The sequence below is a fragment of the Neovison vison genome, chromosome 6, assembly GCF_020171115.1.
Source record: "Neovison vison isolate M4711 chromosome 6, ASM_NN_V1, whole genome shotgun sequence".
Classification (NCBI taxonomy): Eukaryota; Metazoa; Chordata; class Mammalia; order Carnivora; family Mustelidae; genus Neogale; species Neogale vison.
The window spans coordinates 223755775-223771301 of NC_058096.1; the positions used below are offsets into that span (position 1 = coordinate 223755775).

General features: G+C 63.9%; 2 protein-coding genes and 2 non-coding genes across 4 annotated transcripts; 2 read left to right on the forward strand and 2 right to left on the reverse strand.

Annotated features, from left to right (window-relative positions):
- Window positions 1–3058: 3058 nt before the first annotated feature.
- Window positions 3059–5882, forward strand: GAMT (guanidinoacetate N-methyltransferase). Its single transcript, XM_044255467.1, has 6 exons — window positions 3059–3256; window positions 4211–4356; window positions 4535–4598; window positions 4860–4927; window positions 5090–5200; window positions 5529–5882. The coding sequence occupies exons 1-6, from the start codon at window positions 3076–3078 to the stop codon at window positions 5667–5669; spliced, it is 711 nt and encodes a 236-aa protein (XP_044111402.1). The 5' UTR covers window positions 3059–3075; the 3' UTR covers window positions 5670–5882.
- Window positions 5883–6408: 526 nt separating this feature from the next.
- On the reverse strand, window positions 6409–12884 carry NDUFS7 (NADH:ubiquinone oxidoreductase core subunit S7). Its single transcript, XM_044254698.1, has 8 exons — window positions 12729–12884; window positions 11944–11977; window positions 11019–11087; window positions 10438–10555; window positions 9169–9348; window positions 9049–9095; window positions 8298–8386; window positions 6409–6595 (listed from the first exon to the last, which is right to left on the reverse strand). Exons 1-8 carry the CDS (start codon window positions 12742–12744, stop codon window positions 6498–6500), a joined length of 651 nt encoding a protein of 216 aa, XP_044110633.1. The 5' UTR covers window positions 12745–12884; the 3' UTR covers window positions 6409–6497.
- Window positions 12885–13016: 132 nt separating this feature from the next.
- TRNAN-GUU lies at window positions 13017–13090 on the reverse strand. Its single transcript has one exon. It is a non-coding gene; the product is annotated as a tRNA-Asn (tRNA).
- Window positions 13091–13220: 130 nt separating this feature from the next.
- TRNAF-GAA lies at window positions 13221–13293 on the forward strand. Its single transcript has one exon. It is a non-coding gene; the product is annotated as a tRNA-Phe (tRNA).
- Window positions 13294–15527: the final 2234 nt, after the last annotated feature.

Sequence of the window (15527 nt, forward strand, 5' to 3'; positions counted from 1 at the left end):
GCGGTGGGCGTACAATCTACTTAGAAGGTCCGCTGACCGTGCAGGGGGGGGGGGTGCGGGGTGGAAGAGCGGAGTCCTGCACCTGCCACGGGGGCAAACATGTTAGGGCTTCGTATGTTTACTCTGTATATATTTTTTTAATTTCATTTATTTATTTGAGGGAGAGAGAGAGAGAGCATGAGCGGGGAGACGGCCAGAGGGAGAAGCAGTCTCCCAGCCAAGCAGGGAGCCTGATGCGGGACTCGGTCCCAGGACTCCAGGATCATGACCTGAGCGGAAGACAGTGGCTTAACCCACTGAGCCCCCCCAGGCACCCCTACTCCGTATCTTTTAAAAAAGATAAACTAGCCAGTTTGTTTCTCCCTCCTTCCTGACTCCTTTGCTACCTCCTGCCCCAGAGCGAATGCTGTGACAATGACAGGTATGTGGACACTTCTGAGTTTACTTCTAACATGGAGACATGGATACCCAATCCACAAAATATAGCTTTGGTCTCTTTTCAAATGCTGGACAATAAACATAAAATTCACAATCCTAACCATCTCTAAGTGCACCACTCAGTGGCGGGAAGCCCTCACACCACCCTCTGTCTCCAGAACTCTCCATCCCCCCACACGGAGACTTTGTCCCCACGAAGCACGGATTCCCCACCCCTGCCCCAGCCCCCGCTCCCACCCTCTCCTCTCCGTGTGGACGGGACTCCTCTGGGGCCCTCCTGGGAGTGGGGACCTGCAGGACGGGTCCTTCTGGATCTGGCTCCTCTCCCCGAGCCCCCTGTCCTCGGGTCCCTCCGCGTGGTGGCAGGAGACAGGGTCCCTCCCTTTCTTGGGGTGAATGATATTTCAGTGTGTGGATGGATGGGCAGGTTGTGTTTATCCTCCATCTACTCACAGACATTTTGGGTGGTTTCCACCTTCTGGCCGCTGTGAACACAATGTACAAATATCTGCCCTATCCCTCTTAATTCAAAAGTTTTGTCTTTGAAGTAAGAAGAGGGGACGCCTGGGTGGTTCAGTGGGTTAAGCCTCTGCCTTTGGCTCAGATCATGACCTCAGGGTCCTGGGATGGAGCCACCCCATGCGGGGGGCGGGGGGTGTCTCTGCTCAGCAGGGAGCCCGCTTCCCCCACCCCCCCTCACGTGTCTGCCTACTTGTGATCTCTGTCAAATAAATCTTTAAAGAAAAATCAAAAGTTACAATTTTGTATACTACATACATACACATACATATGGTAACATGGATATTGGCGGGTAAAGCAGAGAGGCACTGGACAGCAACCACAGGACTGTGTTCTGTCATGGTTGCCTTGTGGCTTGTAATTATCTCATTCACTTACTGTTTTATTTTTTTTAATTTTTAATTTTTTTTAAGTAGGCGCCACACCCGCCGTGGGGCTTGAACTCACGGCCCTGACAGCTAGAGCCGCACACTCCACAGATGGAGCAGCCAGGTGCCCCACTTATCACTTATTCTTGTTCATTCCCCTCCCCAGTAGGCTCTGAGCTCCAGGGGAGTCTGCATGGAACCCCCAAATTAAGGTGCTCCTTATGTGTCTGATGAATGAATGAACATCACTTCCTAGGACCCATTGCCGCACAGCAGGGCTGGCACACTTTTTCGGTGCAGAACAAAGTCGTAAATATTTTTGGTTTTGTTGGGCATGAGGTTTCACGGCCGTGACTCACCTGGACCGTTACAGCTGGAAAACACCAGCGTGCCGATGGTGACAAGCGGAGCAGGCTCCGTGCCGATGCAACTTGATTTGCCCACGCACAAAGGTGAATGTCATGTAACTTCCATGTGTTGCAAAATAGTCTTTTGGGTTCCCCCCAGCTATTTAAAAATGTAAAAACCATGCTAAGCCGTACCAAAAGGACAGCCGGGGGATGGGCTCTGCAGGCTGATGGCAACTCTAACATATGAGCGCTCAAACCGAACTGGTCCCCTTTGTGATCAGCAGTACGTGTTACGTGTGTGTATGTGTGACATGGGTCTACGTCATCTGGTAAGACTGGATCGGGCGCATCCCGCCTCGCATCCTCTCTGCCCAGCCTTGCTGTGGCCCGCCACGGACATCACTTGCCGTCTTGGACTCCAGGCTGTGAAGTGCAGACGGTCGCAGCACACACTAGGGTCTCTCACAAGGAGTGACCTCGTGTCGTTCCCTTGCCAACATGAGCAGGAAGGAGAGGAGAGGAAGAGGAAGCTGGAACAGAAACCGTTTGGCTAAGTTGCCAGCCAGACCGTCATGTGCAGTCGCTGCTTTTTGGGATGGGGTCCAAGTTGCATGGAGATGACCACCGGTAGGTCCCTTATCTCAGGGGACAATGAAGCCACAAGGGAGGCTCTGAGCTGACCGCCCCCTCCCCGCTTTCGCTCAGGCTCTGTTAGGGCAGCAGCCTCTGAGAGTTCCCCTGCGACCCCGGCTTCCTGCTCTTCCGGGGCCTGTGTGATCCCTACCCTCCTGTGCCGGGCCAGGAGGACGGGGTCACTTCTGTGATTAGACTCCGGGCAGCTCTGACGTTGCAGATTCTCCTGCTGGCTCTCATGAAGCACGTGGCCAGCCTGCGGGCGCCCACGCAGCCGTGGACTGAGGCCCTCCCGCCACCCACAGCCAGTGCCCAGGCTTGGAAGCGGGCCCTTCCCTAGAGGCGGCCTCGGGGGCGCCCCCACAACTGGCTGACCCCTGCCCGCAGCATTCCGACAGGGTGAGGGACAGGGGACCCAGCTAAGGGATGATAAACGGGCGCCGCTGGAAGCGGCCATGTCCGGGGCAACCTATTCCACAGCCACGGCTAGCCGGTCCGAGCGGCCTTCTGTCTCAGGCAGGGCGTTCCGGGCCATCGCTTCAACTCCGCGACACTTAGCGAGCGCGCCGCCTGGTCACGGGGCAGGCCCAGGGCGCCTTCCGCGCGGTGGCCGCCCCAGGCCCGCGTGTCCACCGCGCAGAAGGCGCCCGGCCCCGCCCCCGCGTGCGGCCCCGCCCCTTCCCCGCCCCCTCCCCGCCCCGCAAGGCCTCGGCGCGACCAGGCCCGCGCGTCCCGAGCCGACTCCGGCTGCGCGCCCCGCCGCCAGCATGAGCGCCCCCGCCGCGCCCCGCATCTTCGCCCCCGGCGAGAACTGCAGCCCCGCGTGGCAGGCGGCGCCCGCGGCCTACGACGCGGCGGACACGCAGCTGCAGATCCTCGGCAAGCCGGTGATGGAGCGCTGGGAGACCCCCTACATGCACGCGCTGGCGGCCGCCGCCACCTCCAAAGGTAGCCGGGCGCGCAGGGGTAAACTGAGGCCGAAGGCCGCCCAGATCCGGGGTCCAGCCTGCTCTCCCGCTGAGGTGCAATCGAGCCCCTCGGTGTCCCCGTTTTCCCGCCCGCAAAATGAGACTAGCGGGGGGCAACGGGGAAGTAAAGGGGGTGCTGGGCACGGGCTTGCACACAGCAGGCGCCTCCTAAGTACCGGAACCTCCTATCCCGGGGTGATGGGCCCCCACCCCGCAGACAGGGACAGGCTGGGTCGGGAGAATGGCCCGACGACAACGACCTCCTCGGCTGGAGCTCAGTTGTGTTCCCCGCGTGTGGTGGGGGTGGGGGGTCTGTGGAGGTCGGGCGGGGCGGGCGTGCTGCCCAGGCATCCGCGGGGAATGTGCCGCCCCGGAGTCCCCAGAAGCCCCGCCCGTGCTAAGAATGGCTGGGGGTGGGGATCGGGAAAGCAGCTGCAGGGGTGGCCCTGTGCCCGGGGGGAGGTCTGAGGGGTCCCCAGGGGCAGGGCATGGGTCCTCTGGCACCTGTGCTTCTGCCTGGAGAATGAGCACACCCAGCGTCCCTGCCTAGCTGGGGTGTTCCCAGGTCCGTCTTTGGGCCAGTGGGGACCCATCTCCTCCCCAGTTGTTGCAGGTCTGAGCCCTCAAACCTGCACCCCCTTATCGTAGCAAGCAAGGGTAGGAGGTGGAGAAAAGTAACCAACTGGAGAGATAAGGGCCAGTGGGGCTCAAAGTCCAGGGCCTGACCCCCTCACCGCCCCCACCCCCCAGGCCATGCCTAAACTCCGCTGCCCACACCTCCCTGGCCCCTGGCCAGAGGCCACACCGTTCCCGCTCAGGGCTACTGTGTTCCAAACCTCCGGCCCACTTGTGCCCTCCTGGCCTTGTGCCCCCTCCTCCAGGCAGCTGCCCAGCCCCCGCCTGGCAAGTGATACTGGGCTCTTTGTGTGACCAGGGGGACGGGTGCTGGAGGTTGGCTTCGGCATGGCCATCGCAGCTTCCAAGGTGCAGGAGGCCCCCATTGAGGAGCACTGGATCATCGAGTGCAACGAGGGCGTCTTCCAACGGCTCCAGGACTGGGCCCAGCGGCAGCCACACAAGGTGCCCACGCCTGCCTGCCCCGGAGGGCGTGGGGGCCCAGGTCCCTGTGGATGGAGGAAGTGGCATTCTCACCTGGGAACTCCCCTGCCCTCGCCCTTACGGCCGGGGGCGGGGTGGTGGTGGTGAAGGCCGGACACCAGAGACCCTCCATCTTCTCTTTTTGTCCCCCCGGCCCCAGGTGGTTCCCTTGAAAGGCCTGTGGGAGGATGTCGCCCCTGCCCTGCCCGACGGCCACTTTGATGGTAAGGGGGGAGGGGTCTGGGGGTGCTGCCCGAATTTCCACCCACAGTCCCCCTCCGTGGCCCGAGGACGGGCCTTGTCAAGACCGCGCAGGGTAGTGTTGCCTGGGGGGGTGCGTGGCGGATGCCAGAACTGCTGCAGGAGACAAGGTCCCCGGGGGTGGCAGCAGACCGAGAGTTCGGGGCACAGCCGGGCCCTCTGTGCACACACCCCTGCTGGGGCCACTGCCCAGCCCTGAGCTCTGGCCCCCACTGCCTGTGTAGGGATCCTGTATGACACCTACCCGCTGTCTGAGGAGACCTGGCACACACACCAGTTCAAGTTCATCAGGGTAGGGCCTGCATGGGGGGGACAGTCACCCCAGGGGCGAGTGCGGGTGGGGCATTCACACCTTCTCCCTGCTTCTCTGACCGGCCGGGAGGTGGGAGGCCCCCAGGGAAGTGGCTTCTGTCCACACCTCCGACCTCCCTCCTGACCCCTGTCCCCTGCCCAGGACCATGCCTTTCGCTTGCTGAAGCCCGGGGGCCTCCTGACCTACTGCAACCTCACCTCCTGGGGGGAGCTGATGAAGTCCCGGTACTCCGACATCGTCACCATGTTTGAGGTGCGGCAGCCTGGGAGCTCTGCTGCGGGGGAGGGGTCCCTGCACCGCCCCTCACTCTGGCCCCCTCCAGCCAGCCACCAGGACCTTACAGGCTGTCCCTGCTGTGTGGGCGACGTGCGGAGGCCAGCCTGCTGACGCTCCACGGTGGGGCACTGCTCCCTGAGCTTAGACGCCTGGAGGGGGCCCTCGCAGCCGTGGGCTCTCCTGGTTCTGTGGGCCAGTGGCCAGGCTGCCGAGCCCGACTCCCAGGGGCCTCGGCAACTGTACTGCCGTCCTGGGAAGAGTGGGTCCCATGGCCCCGCAAGTGACCCCCCCACCCCCCCACCAGGAGACGCAGGTGCCCACCTTACTGGAGGCGGGCTTCAGGCGGGAGAACATCGGCGTGGAGCTGGTGGAGCTGACCCCACCGGCCGAGTGCCGCTACTACGCCTTCCCGCAGATGATCGCGCCCCTGGTCCGTAAGCACTGAGCCTGCCGGCCTCGGGCTCGGCCTCCGGGGGGGCTTCAGTCCTGTCCCGGTGCCCCCACTCAGTGCCTTCATAGCCAGGAGTGCAGGCTCTGGGCTCTCAGTCCTGGGTTCGAGTCCAGACACACCAGCAGTGGGACAAGCTTCCCTGACCTTCCCTGTCCATGTCCTCAAGGACCCAATAAACGCCAGCCCTGACGGGCAGGACGGCGCAAACATGTGCTTGTGGTGACTTCTCCTGCCCCTCCAAACAGTACACGTATAGAACATCGTCATCTGTTGAACCGACCTCCGGGGAGACGGGGGCGGGGGAGGTACTCTGCCCCAGCACGTGAGCTTCCCTGTGCCCTCGACAGACCTATAGGACCACTGGGGCATAGTGGATGGACACTTGTCAGCCCGTGCCCCAGCCGGCCACCGAAGCAGAGAGCGGGTGGCGAGCATCGGGGCTACGCAGCCACCGAGTCCCCGGTCCCACCCCATCAGGTCAGGGGGAGGGCCTTAAACAAAGCAAAACCTTTAACCCCAGGGCCCTCGCCTCACCCCTCCACAGGCACCGAGCGTGCCTACCGCTGCCCCCGGGGCTACCTGCTCTTGCATCCCAGGCTCTCGGCCCGTCCACCGCCCTCTTGCAGGGCCTCAGTGGCTCCGTGCACAGGACTAGGCCTGCCTGGCACAGCGCCCCCCTCTCCCACTCCCAGCGCGCCCACAGCCACCTGTCACACAGGGAGGGGGACGCGCAGAGTTCTGTCTGTTTATTGACCAGAGCGGGGTTGGGGGGATAGGCGGCAGGAGCCACGGGAGCCGGAGCGGGGCCAGGGCCGGGCCGCGCTACCTGCGGTACCAAATCCTCAGCTTCTTCTCTCGCTTGATCTTCCTCTGCAGCTGCAGGATGCCGTACAGCAGCGCCTCGGCCGTGGGCGGGCAGCCTGCGGGATGGGCCCTGCCTCAGTCTCCTTGCCCACCGCGGGTGGCCAGATCCCGCCCTGCGCCCCCTTCCCCGCCCCAACCGGTGCTGGCATGCTGGGAACTGTGTCCCCCTGCGGCCGCCACCGCCCGCCGGGGCACTGACAGACCCCTGCTGCTTGGCAAAGTGCGCCTCCATGGGGATGGTCAAAGGGGAGGCTGGGCACAGCAGCTGGAGGCCACATGGGCCCTGGGACCAGAAGGGGGCAGCAGAGCCATGTGCAGGGAGGGGTCTGAGGGGGCCAGGGCACGGTCTCCAGCACCGCCTCTAGCCTGTACTGTCCAGGCTGGGGATTCGACCCATCACAGGGAAGGAGCCACTGAGTTTCTGACTCTGGTAGTCAAGCCAAGGGCAGTGAGGACGATTGGGCTGCCCGTTCTGGGCCCAGCTGCCCTGTCCACTAGCCCGATGACCTGGCCTGGGGCCTCTGGGAGGACAAGCACAGGTAGCCCGCTGACCCTGGGCCACGCTAGCCCCTGGTGGTAGTGCGCCCTTGGAAAGCAGGGAGGGATGGGGGAGTCTGGGGGCAGGACAGCCAGGCCGGGCAGGGAGGCCCACACGGTCCACAGGAGAGGAAGCCCTGGGGCCCCCATCCCCACCACCCCACCAGAAGCAGAGGGACAGGTCACCTCCCAGGGGGAGCGGCCCGGAAGGACAACCACAGGCACAGCTGGTCCTCAGCCCAGAATCCGGCAGTGCTGTCCCCAGAGCCCACCTGGTGGAGGGGGCTGGGCTCCGAGGGGAGACCTGCCCTCGGTCACACAGGCAACGGGGCAGCTGGGCAGGGCCTGGCCTCTATCCGCAGGATGGATTCTCCTGTGCCCACCCCCCCAGACGGGCCCCAGCACCCCACAATGGGGAACACCCCGGGGGCTGGCGTGGCCAAGGCCCTCAGCAAATGTCTCCAGAACGCTAATCACCACCAACCACCATCCCTCTGAAGGGCACCAGAGTGTCGTGACCTAAACCTTCCCGGGCAGCCTGGAGTCGGGGCCTCCAGTGGCCTCTACTCCACTCGCCTTGCCGGGGCTCAAGCTGGGCTTCCTGTGGGGGCACTGCGAACCCAGGAACACGGGTCTCCGTCTGCAGGCTGAGCACCACCGGCTGAACCCTGACCTCTGACACAGGGAGGGCAGAGGCCCCGGGCCCAAGCGCGGCCAGACACAGGCTTCACGCAGACACGCGGTCCTTTTCCAGGGACACGGATCGCAGACGCTCCTCGCTTTCCCGACGCACGTGACTGCGTCGGGCGTTTCCATCTGTGCCGTCCGGCCACCCCGGCGACCTGGGCTCCAAGGGAGCCGCGCCCTCCTTCATGAGAACGAGACCCCATGCGCCCCGGCCCTGACGTCGGCAACCGTTCTGTTTTCTAACTGCGTCTCTCTGGCTTGTGTCCGCCACGTGGAACCACGCAAAGTGGGTCCGCAGACGGCCGAGGAGCCGTCCTCACGCGGCGCAGGCGCAGGCTTCCTCCCGCACCGGCCTGGGCCCCCGGCTGGGTAAGACCAAGACTCTGCAGCTGGGGAGACCTTCAGGGCACAGGGAGGAGGCGGCTGGGGCTTCACTCTTCTGCTTGGGCCTACAGCGGTTTGCCTGGGAAGGGCGGGAGCCCGCAGCCCCTGCAGGGGTGTGGCGAGCCGGGGACACGGACGGGGCAGGCTCACCTGGGACGTAGATGTCCACGGGCACGATGCGGTCACAGCCCCTCACCACGGAGTATGAGTAGTGGTAGTAGCCTCCTCCGTTGGCACAGCTGGAGGGAGCGGCACGGTGAGCGGCATGCTGGCCGCCGGCCCTGCCCCCCACCTGCCTCCTGGTGCAGAGAGGAACCAGGAATGGGCAGGACGGGGACGCGCAGTCCCTGAAGAGAGGAACGGCCACCCGAGGCCTTCGGTGGAACCAGGGAGACTGAAGCAAATGGACGGCCGCAGGGAGGGGACCAGACACAGGAGGCCCCACGGGGTGTGAGTCCACACGTGTGACACGCCCACAGATGGGGAGGGGACTCGCGGGGGCTGGGGTCCAGGAGAGGGGTCGGGGGGATGACGGGAACATTTCCTTGAAGGATGATGGAATGTTCTGGAAACAGGGGCTACAGTGGACAGCCCCGTGAATCCATGGCCCGTCGGAGCTGTGCACTTGGACAGGGCACTGCACGGCCCTAGCTCGACCTCCCGGAACAGTGAGGTGAGGAAGGAGCCGCTGGCGGGGCGGGGAAGGGACCGGGGAGGGCGGCGGGCAGCAGGGCCAGGGGCGCGCAGATGGCCCACCGAGCGGCGCCATTTACGGCCGTGCCGCAGGGCCAGGGCCAAGGCCAGAACGGGCGACCCCGAGCAGCACAGGAGGGGCCCCTGGGGAGAGGCCGCGGCAGAGGGAGTGGAGACAGGCAGGGGCGCGGCGGCGGCGGGCACTCACCTCCCCATGGACACGACGTAGCGCGGCTCGGGCATCTGGTCGTACACCTGGAAGAGACGGCGGGGTCTGGCCGCGGCTCGAGGCCGGGGCGCAGGCGGCGGGCCTCGGGGCCGGGCCTACCTTGCGGAGCGCGGGGGCCATCTTGTTGGTGAGCGTGCCGGCCACAATCATCACGTCGGACTGGCGTGGGCTGGCGCGGAAGACCACGCCGAAGCGGTCCATGTCGTAGCGCGGCGCGGCCATGTGCATCATCTCCACCGCACAGCAGGCCAGGCCGAAGGTCATGGGCCACAGGGAGCTCTGCGGGGGCAGGGCGCTCAGCTGGGGCCCGGTGCCGCCGGCCTGCCCCAGCTCGGGGCCCGGCCACCAGGCCTGCCCACGGCCGCCACGGCACCGCCACGGCACCGCCAGGCCCCGAAGGGTCACCGGCCCAGGGCGGTACCAGGAAGGGAAAACAAGCCACATCTGTGGGCCGGCACCTTCCGGCGGCCACGTTCCCGAAGCAGAACCCGAGCCCAGGTGAAAGGAGTGGTAACCGGTGGTTCAGGCCCAGCACGTCCTCGATCCGCGCTTTCAGCACAGCACGCCGGGCTCTGAGTGCCGGGAAAGCCGTACCTCGCACAGTCGAGACCCTGGGGCTAAGCCCCTGCCACTGACTCATTTGTAACACGTCCTAGGGTTCAAGGACTCCAAATGCCTATTCCTCCAGGAAGGCCTCCTGGCTGCCCTTGGCTGCCCTCTGACCACTTCCTCCATCCATTCGGTGCCTGCCTCTCTCCTGCTGTACTTCTCTGCTTGAGCCTTCCCTGCCGTCCCTGCCTCGTCGGGGACCTGCACGGGGTCCTGCCCGCCTCACTCTGTTAACGCGGGCGCCCGGGCTACACAAGAAGGCGCCCTGGACAGCACTCAGGTGTGCACACTTAGGACAACACTGCAGCGGCCACATCCATGCTGGAGCCACAGACCCTGGCAGGACGCAGGGACACACGCACGCAGGAACGGACCCCAGGCACCCCCAGCAGAGCGAGAGGCGCTCCTATGAGTCAGAGGGAGACAAAGATGTGCACACAACACGCAGACTGTCCAGGCTGAGTACTGGGGCCTGGGGACAGGCTGTTCTCAGGTTTTTCCCAGGAAGGAACCCCTGTTCTAGACGCGCTCTGGTTTCCCAGTTAAAATATCGTCTACATTGAAAGAGAAGGAAGAAGAAACAGAAACAGGAAATCTGCAGAAGGGAGGCGGTCGTGTTCCCTGGGGCGGAGCGAGAGACCACACGGGGCAGGGGCACAAAGGGGACAGCAGGACCCGCAGAGGACAGGCGCAGTGTGCAGGGGGAGCATGTGGGAGCAGGCGGCAGGAGGCCGGGGGGCACGGGGGGTCGGGGCTCACCCGGCGGGCCCAGTTGACCAGGTCATCGAGCTTGGCCACCACGTACTCGCCGCGGCTGCTGGGAAGGGCGGCAGATTTGGGGAGCACAGCTCTAGCCGTGGATGCAGCGGGCTGGGTGCTGGATGGGAACACATGCCGGGGGTGGACATTAGCTAGGCAGGCACCCCAACACCCCACACCTTGGTCGGGCCTGGAGCAGATCCTCGGGGGGCAGCAGCAAGCCGGCACCATGGCCTGGTCTGGGCTGGCTCCAGCGGGAGGGGTCCGCCAGGGTCCGGCACTCTGGCCCAGGGCAGGACGCACATGCTGAATGACCGCATGAATGACGGCTGCCAGCTATGGCCCCCGTGGGCCTGTGTCCCCAGGGGAACTTGGTGTCCCTGAGCTCTGCTGACACACTATCAAGGGCCCTGCTGGTCTGGGGTCGTACAGCCATTGTCTCGGATGTGCAGGACGGGGCCGGGCAGGGCTCAGAGGGCAGGGCTCCATGCTGCCTCACCCTGATGGTGGAGGGAGGGCCCTGCTGCAAGGGCTGCTGCGAGGGCTTTAGTGTGTGCAGGTCCCAGAAAGCCTGGCCTTACCTGCTGGGGCTGTCAGCGGCCACACTCGAGTGGACCCCACGCACCTGCGTAGCCACGCCCACACTGGAGCTGCAGGGAAAGGGGGTGCACATGAAGAGGAGCCTGGGGTGCCCCGAAGCGCTATGACAGGGGCTGTGCTGGAGCAGGGATGGGGACACTTCTCCCAGGGGGCCAAATCTGGCCTCTGCCTGTTTTTGTCAATAAAGTTTTATTGACACACAACCACATCCACCCATCTCTGCCTGTCGGATCTGTTTTCACAAAGGCAGAGCGGAGCAGTCTGCACAGAGCCCATCTGGCCCTTCATGGAAAGTCTGCTGAGCCTGTCCAAAAGGGGTCTGTTTCCCATTTCCTACTTCTCTCATTTTCTCCTTTATTTTACAGTGAACGCAAGTGATTCCTAGAAAAATGCTCTTATGGAAACAAGGCAAAGTCAGCCCAAAGCCACATGCTCCTTGAAGCCTCCCACCTCCCCCCATCAGGAGAGCCTCTCCCAAGATCTGCCATGTCCCTGCCCCAGGGCGCCGGAGATTCCATTTCTGGGCTCTGTCCATGGAGAAAGGGCCCGGGACTGCCTGCCTCCCTGACCTGAGGAGGCCTAGGGGAGGCTGCCACCTGAGCAGAAGCACCAAACGCCTTCCTGCGATAGGAAACAGGTGCGCCGTGAGTGGATGTGGGTGTGAATGCAGGCTTTGCCACCACCTGGACTGTCCCCATGGAGGGGCCTGACCACCACCTGCTGGAGAAGACTGCCAGTCCACTGCCGGTCCCCGTTGCTGCCTGACTCACCACAGGACCTTCAGGAGGTGGGCACCACTCGGCCCCCCTGGCCGCCTGATGCTGCTGGAGGGCCCTCCCAGCCCACGCCCCCCACACTGAGCCTGCCCCGGCAGGGCCTTCTGGCTGGAGAGACGCAGACACTCACCGCAGAGCCAGGATCGGGCGGAGCAGGCGGGGAGCTGCGGAAAGAACCACGCGGGGCAGGCAGTGAGGGGGAGGCAGCAGCAAACACCCGCGGCCTCCAGGAGGTTGCACAGGAGCCCCACGCCTGGCACGCCCTTCCTCTTACCCTTGGTCTATCTAAACTCCACATAGCACACGCTCGGTAAAGAGGGGCCTTTGCACATGGGACCCACACAGTGACCCTCCCCTGCCCGGACAAAAAGGCCACCTCACACCCGGGCCAGCCAGCCTCCCGTTCCTCCGCACGTCAGTGTCGGTCCTGCCTCAGGGCCTTTGCACTGGCCGGTCCCTCCGCTTGGAGCTCCCTGCCCCAGGCGGACACACGCCGGCCCTTCCTAACGGGCGGGTTTCGGGCCCTACCGTCCCCCGGGGTCGATCGGGGCCCTGTTCTACCCCCATGTGTGTTGTGGGGCGCCTGGCTCTCTGCCAGGACGCCGGGGCCTCCCCGGGGTCCGCTGGGTCCTCCGGCCGGGCCTGACGACCGAGCCGCCCAGCGGCGCTCCGGGGCCCCAGCGGCCTCGGGCGCAGACTCAGGGCCGGGGATGCGCTCGCGGCGCGGGCAGCGGCGTCCCCTCGGGGCCCGCGGGATCGCGCCCCCGGGACGCGGACCACCGCCGGCCGCGCAACCCCGGCCCCTGTGCCCGTGCAGGCCGCGCCGGGCGCCCCAGGCCGCAGCTCCCGCAGCTCCCGAGCGCGCGGCCGCCGCAGCCCCGCGGCCCCGCGGCCCCGCGGCCCCGACCCGCTCACCCGCCAGAGCCGCCATGTCCGCCGCGGCCTTCAAACAACCTCTGCGGTCCGTCCGCGCCGGCGCTCCGGGTCCCCGGGGCCGCCTGCCAAAGCGGCTCGGCTGCTGCGCGGAAGCCGGGCCCGGGCGCCAGCACGTTCCGCCTCCGCGGACGGTCCCTCGCCGCGCGCCCCGGAAGCCCACCCGGGACGCGCGGGCCCGGCGGGGGCGCGGGGGCGCGGGGGACGTCGCGGCAAAAGCGGGCGGGTCGCTCGCCTCCTCCTCCCGTCGGGAACAAAAGGCGAAGACCGCGTCCCTGGGTGGGCTCGAACCACCAACCTTTCGGTTAACAGCCGAACGCGCTAACCGATTGCGCCACAGAGACGGCGCTGCCGCCCGCCGCCCCCTGGACGTCTATGAGGCGCGCACTCCCGGGAGGCCGTGCGCGGGCGGGGTCGGCGCGCGGGCGGCGCGGCGCGAGCCGGACTCCGAGCCACGGCGACCCCTGCCGCTCAGCCGAAATAGCTCAGTTGGGAGAGCGTTAGACTGAAGATCTAAAGGTCCCTGGTTCGATCCCGGGTTTCGGCAGCTGTTTTGGCGCCGCGGCTCTTGGCTTTCCTACCCCAGAATGGAACCCATTCTGCAGATGAGGGGCAGGGCCGCTGGCCCCGGCCCACGGGGGGACGGAACAGGGCCGCCAAACCCCTGTCTCCGCCCTCAAGACCTTGATTCCAGCCCAAACGTGGACTCCACCCCAATTCCCAATACTCCTTAAAGGGTAGGAATAAAAGGCGCTTCTTTTCGCGAACACCCAAATCGGTGAAATTCTTGCGATCCTGCTGGATTTTACACTTGGGGGAAACTGAGGCTCCCACAGGCAAGCGCAGGCCAGTGGCAGGCAGGCCTCGCGGCAGGAGCCTTCCAGGCCCACGAACCCCTGCACAGCCCACCTGGTCTCGATTGCCGGGGAGCTCCAAGTCCCAGGAGGGAGGTGAGGGACCTGCGCCCCTCTCCCTCCTGTGCCCGGCTAGCCCATGGAGCTGGACTTCCCAACTTACATAAACTTTGCATTTTAGGCTCCTTCGAGTCACAGAAAAGTTGCCCCGGAGTGGGGTTCCTGTGCACCCAACACCCAGTCCCCCGTTGTTAGCCGCTGACACCGCCAGACACATTTGCTGCAATTCATGAACCAAAGTGCATGTCACTGAAGTCCGAGCTTTCTGCAAGTTTTGTTTTCCCACAACATCCTTGCCCCATGAGGGAGGAGCCCTGGGGCCAGAGCCCCCAGCCCCAGCTGAACTTCACCTCAAGAGACCTGAGAGTCGCCTCGGTGAGTTGCCAATCCCACAGGAACCAAGGTGGAGTCTTTGCCAGCTGCTGGGGGCCGTGGGGGTGGTCAAGGCTGCTTGAGGGAGGCAGTGAGGTGGACAGGGAGGTCAGAGCCAGGCTTGGGGGGTGGGCCCTGACATGGGAGGCCTGCTGGGGAGTGAGCTGGGTGAGCAGGCAAGAGGGCGAGGGTCTGGGGAAGGGAGCAGAGACCCCAAGAAGGGACAGCACACACCAGGGGCCAGGGGCCGGGAACATGGGCAGGAGGGCCCCTGAATCAGGGACAGACTATTTCTTGTGCCACTGTGCCTCCCTGAGGTTTCGGATTCTTACCCTGAATAGTGAATAGTTTTTTTTCAGATTTGAGAGAGAGAGAGCACTCGTGTGTGGGTATGAGCAGGGGTGGGGGCCGCAGAGGGAGAAGCAGATTCCACACTGAGCAGGGAGCCTGAGTGTGGACTCCATCCCCAAACCCCAAGATCATGACCTGAGCCGAAGGCAGATGCCCAACCGAGTAACCCACGCATCCTGTGAATTAGTTGTTTTTTTCTTTAAAGATCTTACTTTTTCCCCTTCGGTTGCTCTTTTTTTTTTTAATTTAAAGGCTTTATTTATTTGACAGACAGAGATCCCAAGTAGGCAGAGAGGCAGAGAGAGAGGGGGAAGCAGGCTCCCCACTGAGCAGAGAACCCAATATGGGGCTCAATCCCAGGACCCTAGGATCATGACCTGAGCGAAAGGCAGAGGCTCAACCCACTGAGCCACCCAGGCGCCCCTAAAGACTTTACTCTTTAAAGATTTTATTTGGCAGAGGTGCCTGGGTGGCTCAGTGGGTTAAAGCCTCTGCCTCTGCCTCTGCCTCTGGCTCAGGTCATGATCTCAGGGTCCTGGGATCGAGCTCCGCATCGGACCCTCTGCTCAGCAGGGAGCCTGCTTCCTCCTCTTTCTGCCTGCCTGTGATCTCCTTCTGTCAAATAAATAAAATCTTAAAAAAAAGAAACAACAACCCTGAGTTCCGATCCTCCTCTCAGACATTCTGAGCTGGCAGGCAGGGGCTGGTGTTGGGAGTTCATATTTAAAAAAAAAAAAAAAAGATTTTATTTGACAGAGAGCAAGCGAGGGCACACAAGTACCCGACACGGGACTCGATCCCAGGACCCTGGCATCATGACCAAAGCCAAAGGTAGATGCTTCACTGACTGAGCCACCCAGGCGCCCCTAAAGATTTTAAGGAATTCTGTGCCCAACACTGGGCTCTAAATTACAACCCCAAGATCAAGAGTCAAACACTCCACCAGCTGAGCCAGCCAGGCACGCCCCCCCACCGCACCCCAGTGACCTTTTAAAAATCAGTTTTTAGATAAAACAATAAATAGACTTGAAGAAGGGCCAAGGTATGTGCAATGACAATTCCCGTCTCAGGAAGCGGGAGTGACCACGGGTGCGCGGGCCGGGACCGCCGGCTGCAGTGACGGCTTTAGCAGGAGCTTCTGCAG

Bases quoted from the DNA above. Each gene is read 5' to 3' on its own strand.
- GAMT (XM_044255467.1), top strand. From the start codon at position 3,076: ATGAGCGCCCCCGCCGCGCCCCGCATCTTCGCCCCCGGCGAGAACTGC. The intron at 3,257-4,210 runs GTAGCCGGGCGC...TTGTGTGACCAG, and splicing joins GGCCGCCGCCACCTCCAAAG to GGGGACGGGTGCTGGAGGTT. The intron at 4,357-4,534 runs GTGCCCACGCCT...CCCCGGCCCCAG, and splicing joins CCCAGCGGCAGCCACACAAG to GTGGTTCCCTTGAAAGGCCT.
- NDUFS7 (XM_044254698.1), bottom strand. The intron at 9,096-9,168 runs GTAGGCCCGGCC...CGTCTCTTCCAG, and splicing joins TGGCCCCCGCGCTCCGCAAG to GTGTACGACCAGATGCCCGA. The intron at 6,596-8,297 runs GTGAGCCTGCCC...CCCATCCCGCAG, and splicing joins CGTGGACATCTACGTCCCAG to GCTGCCCGCCCACGGCCGAG.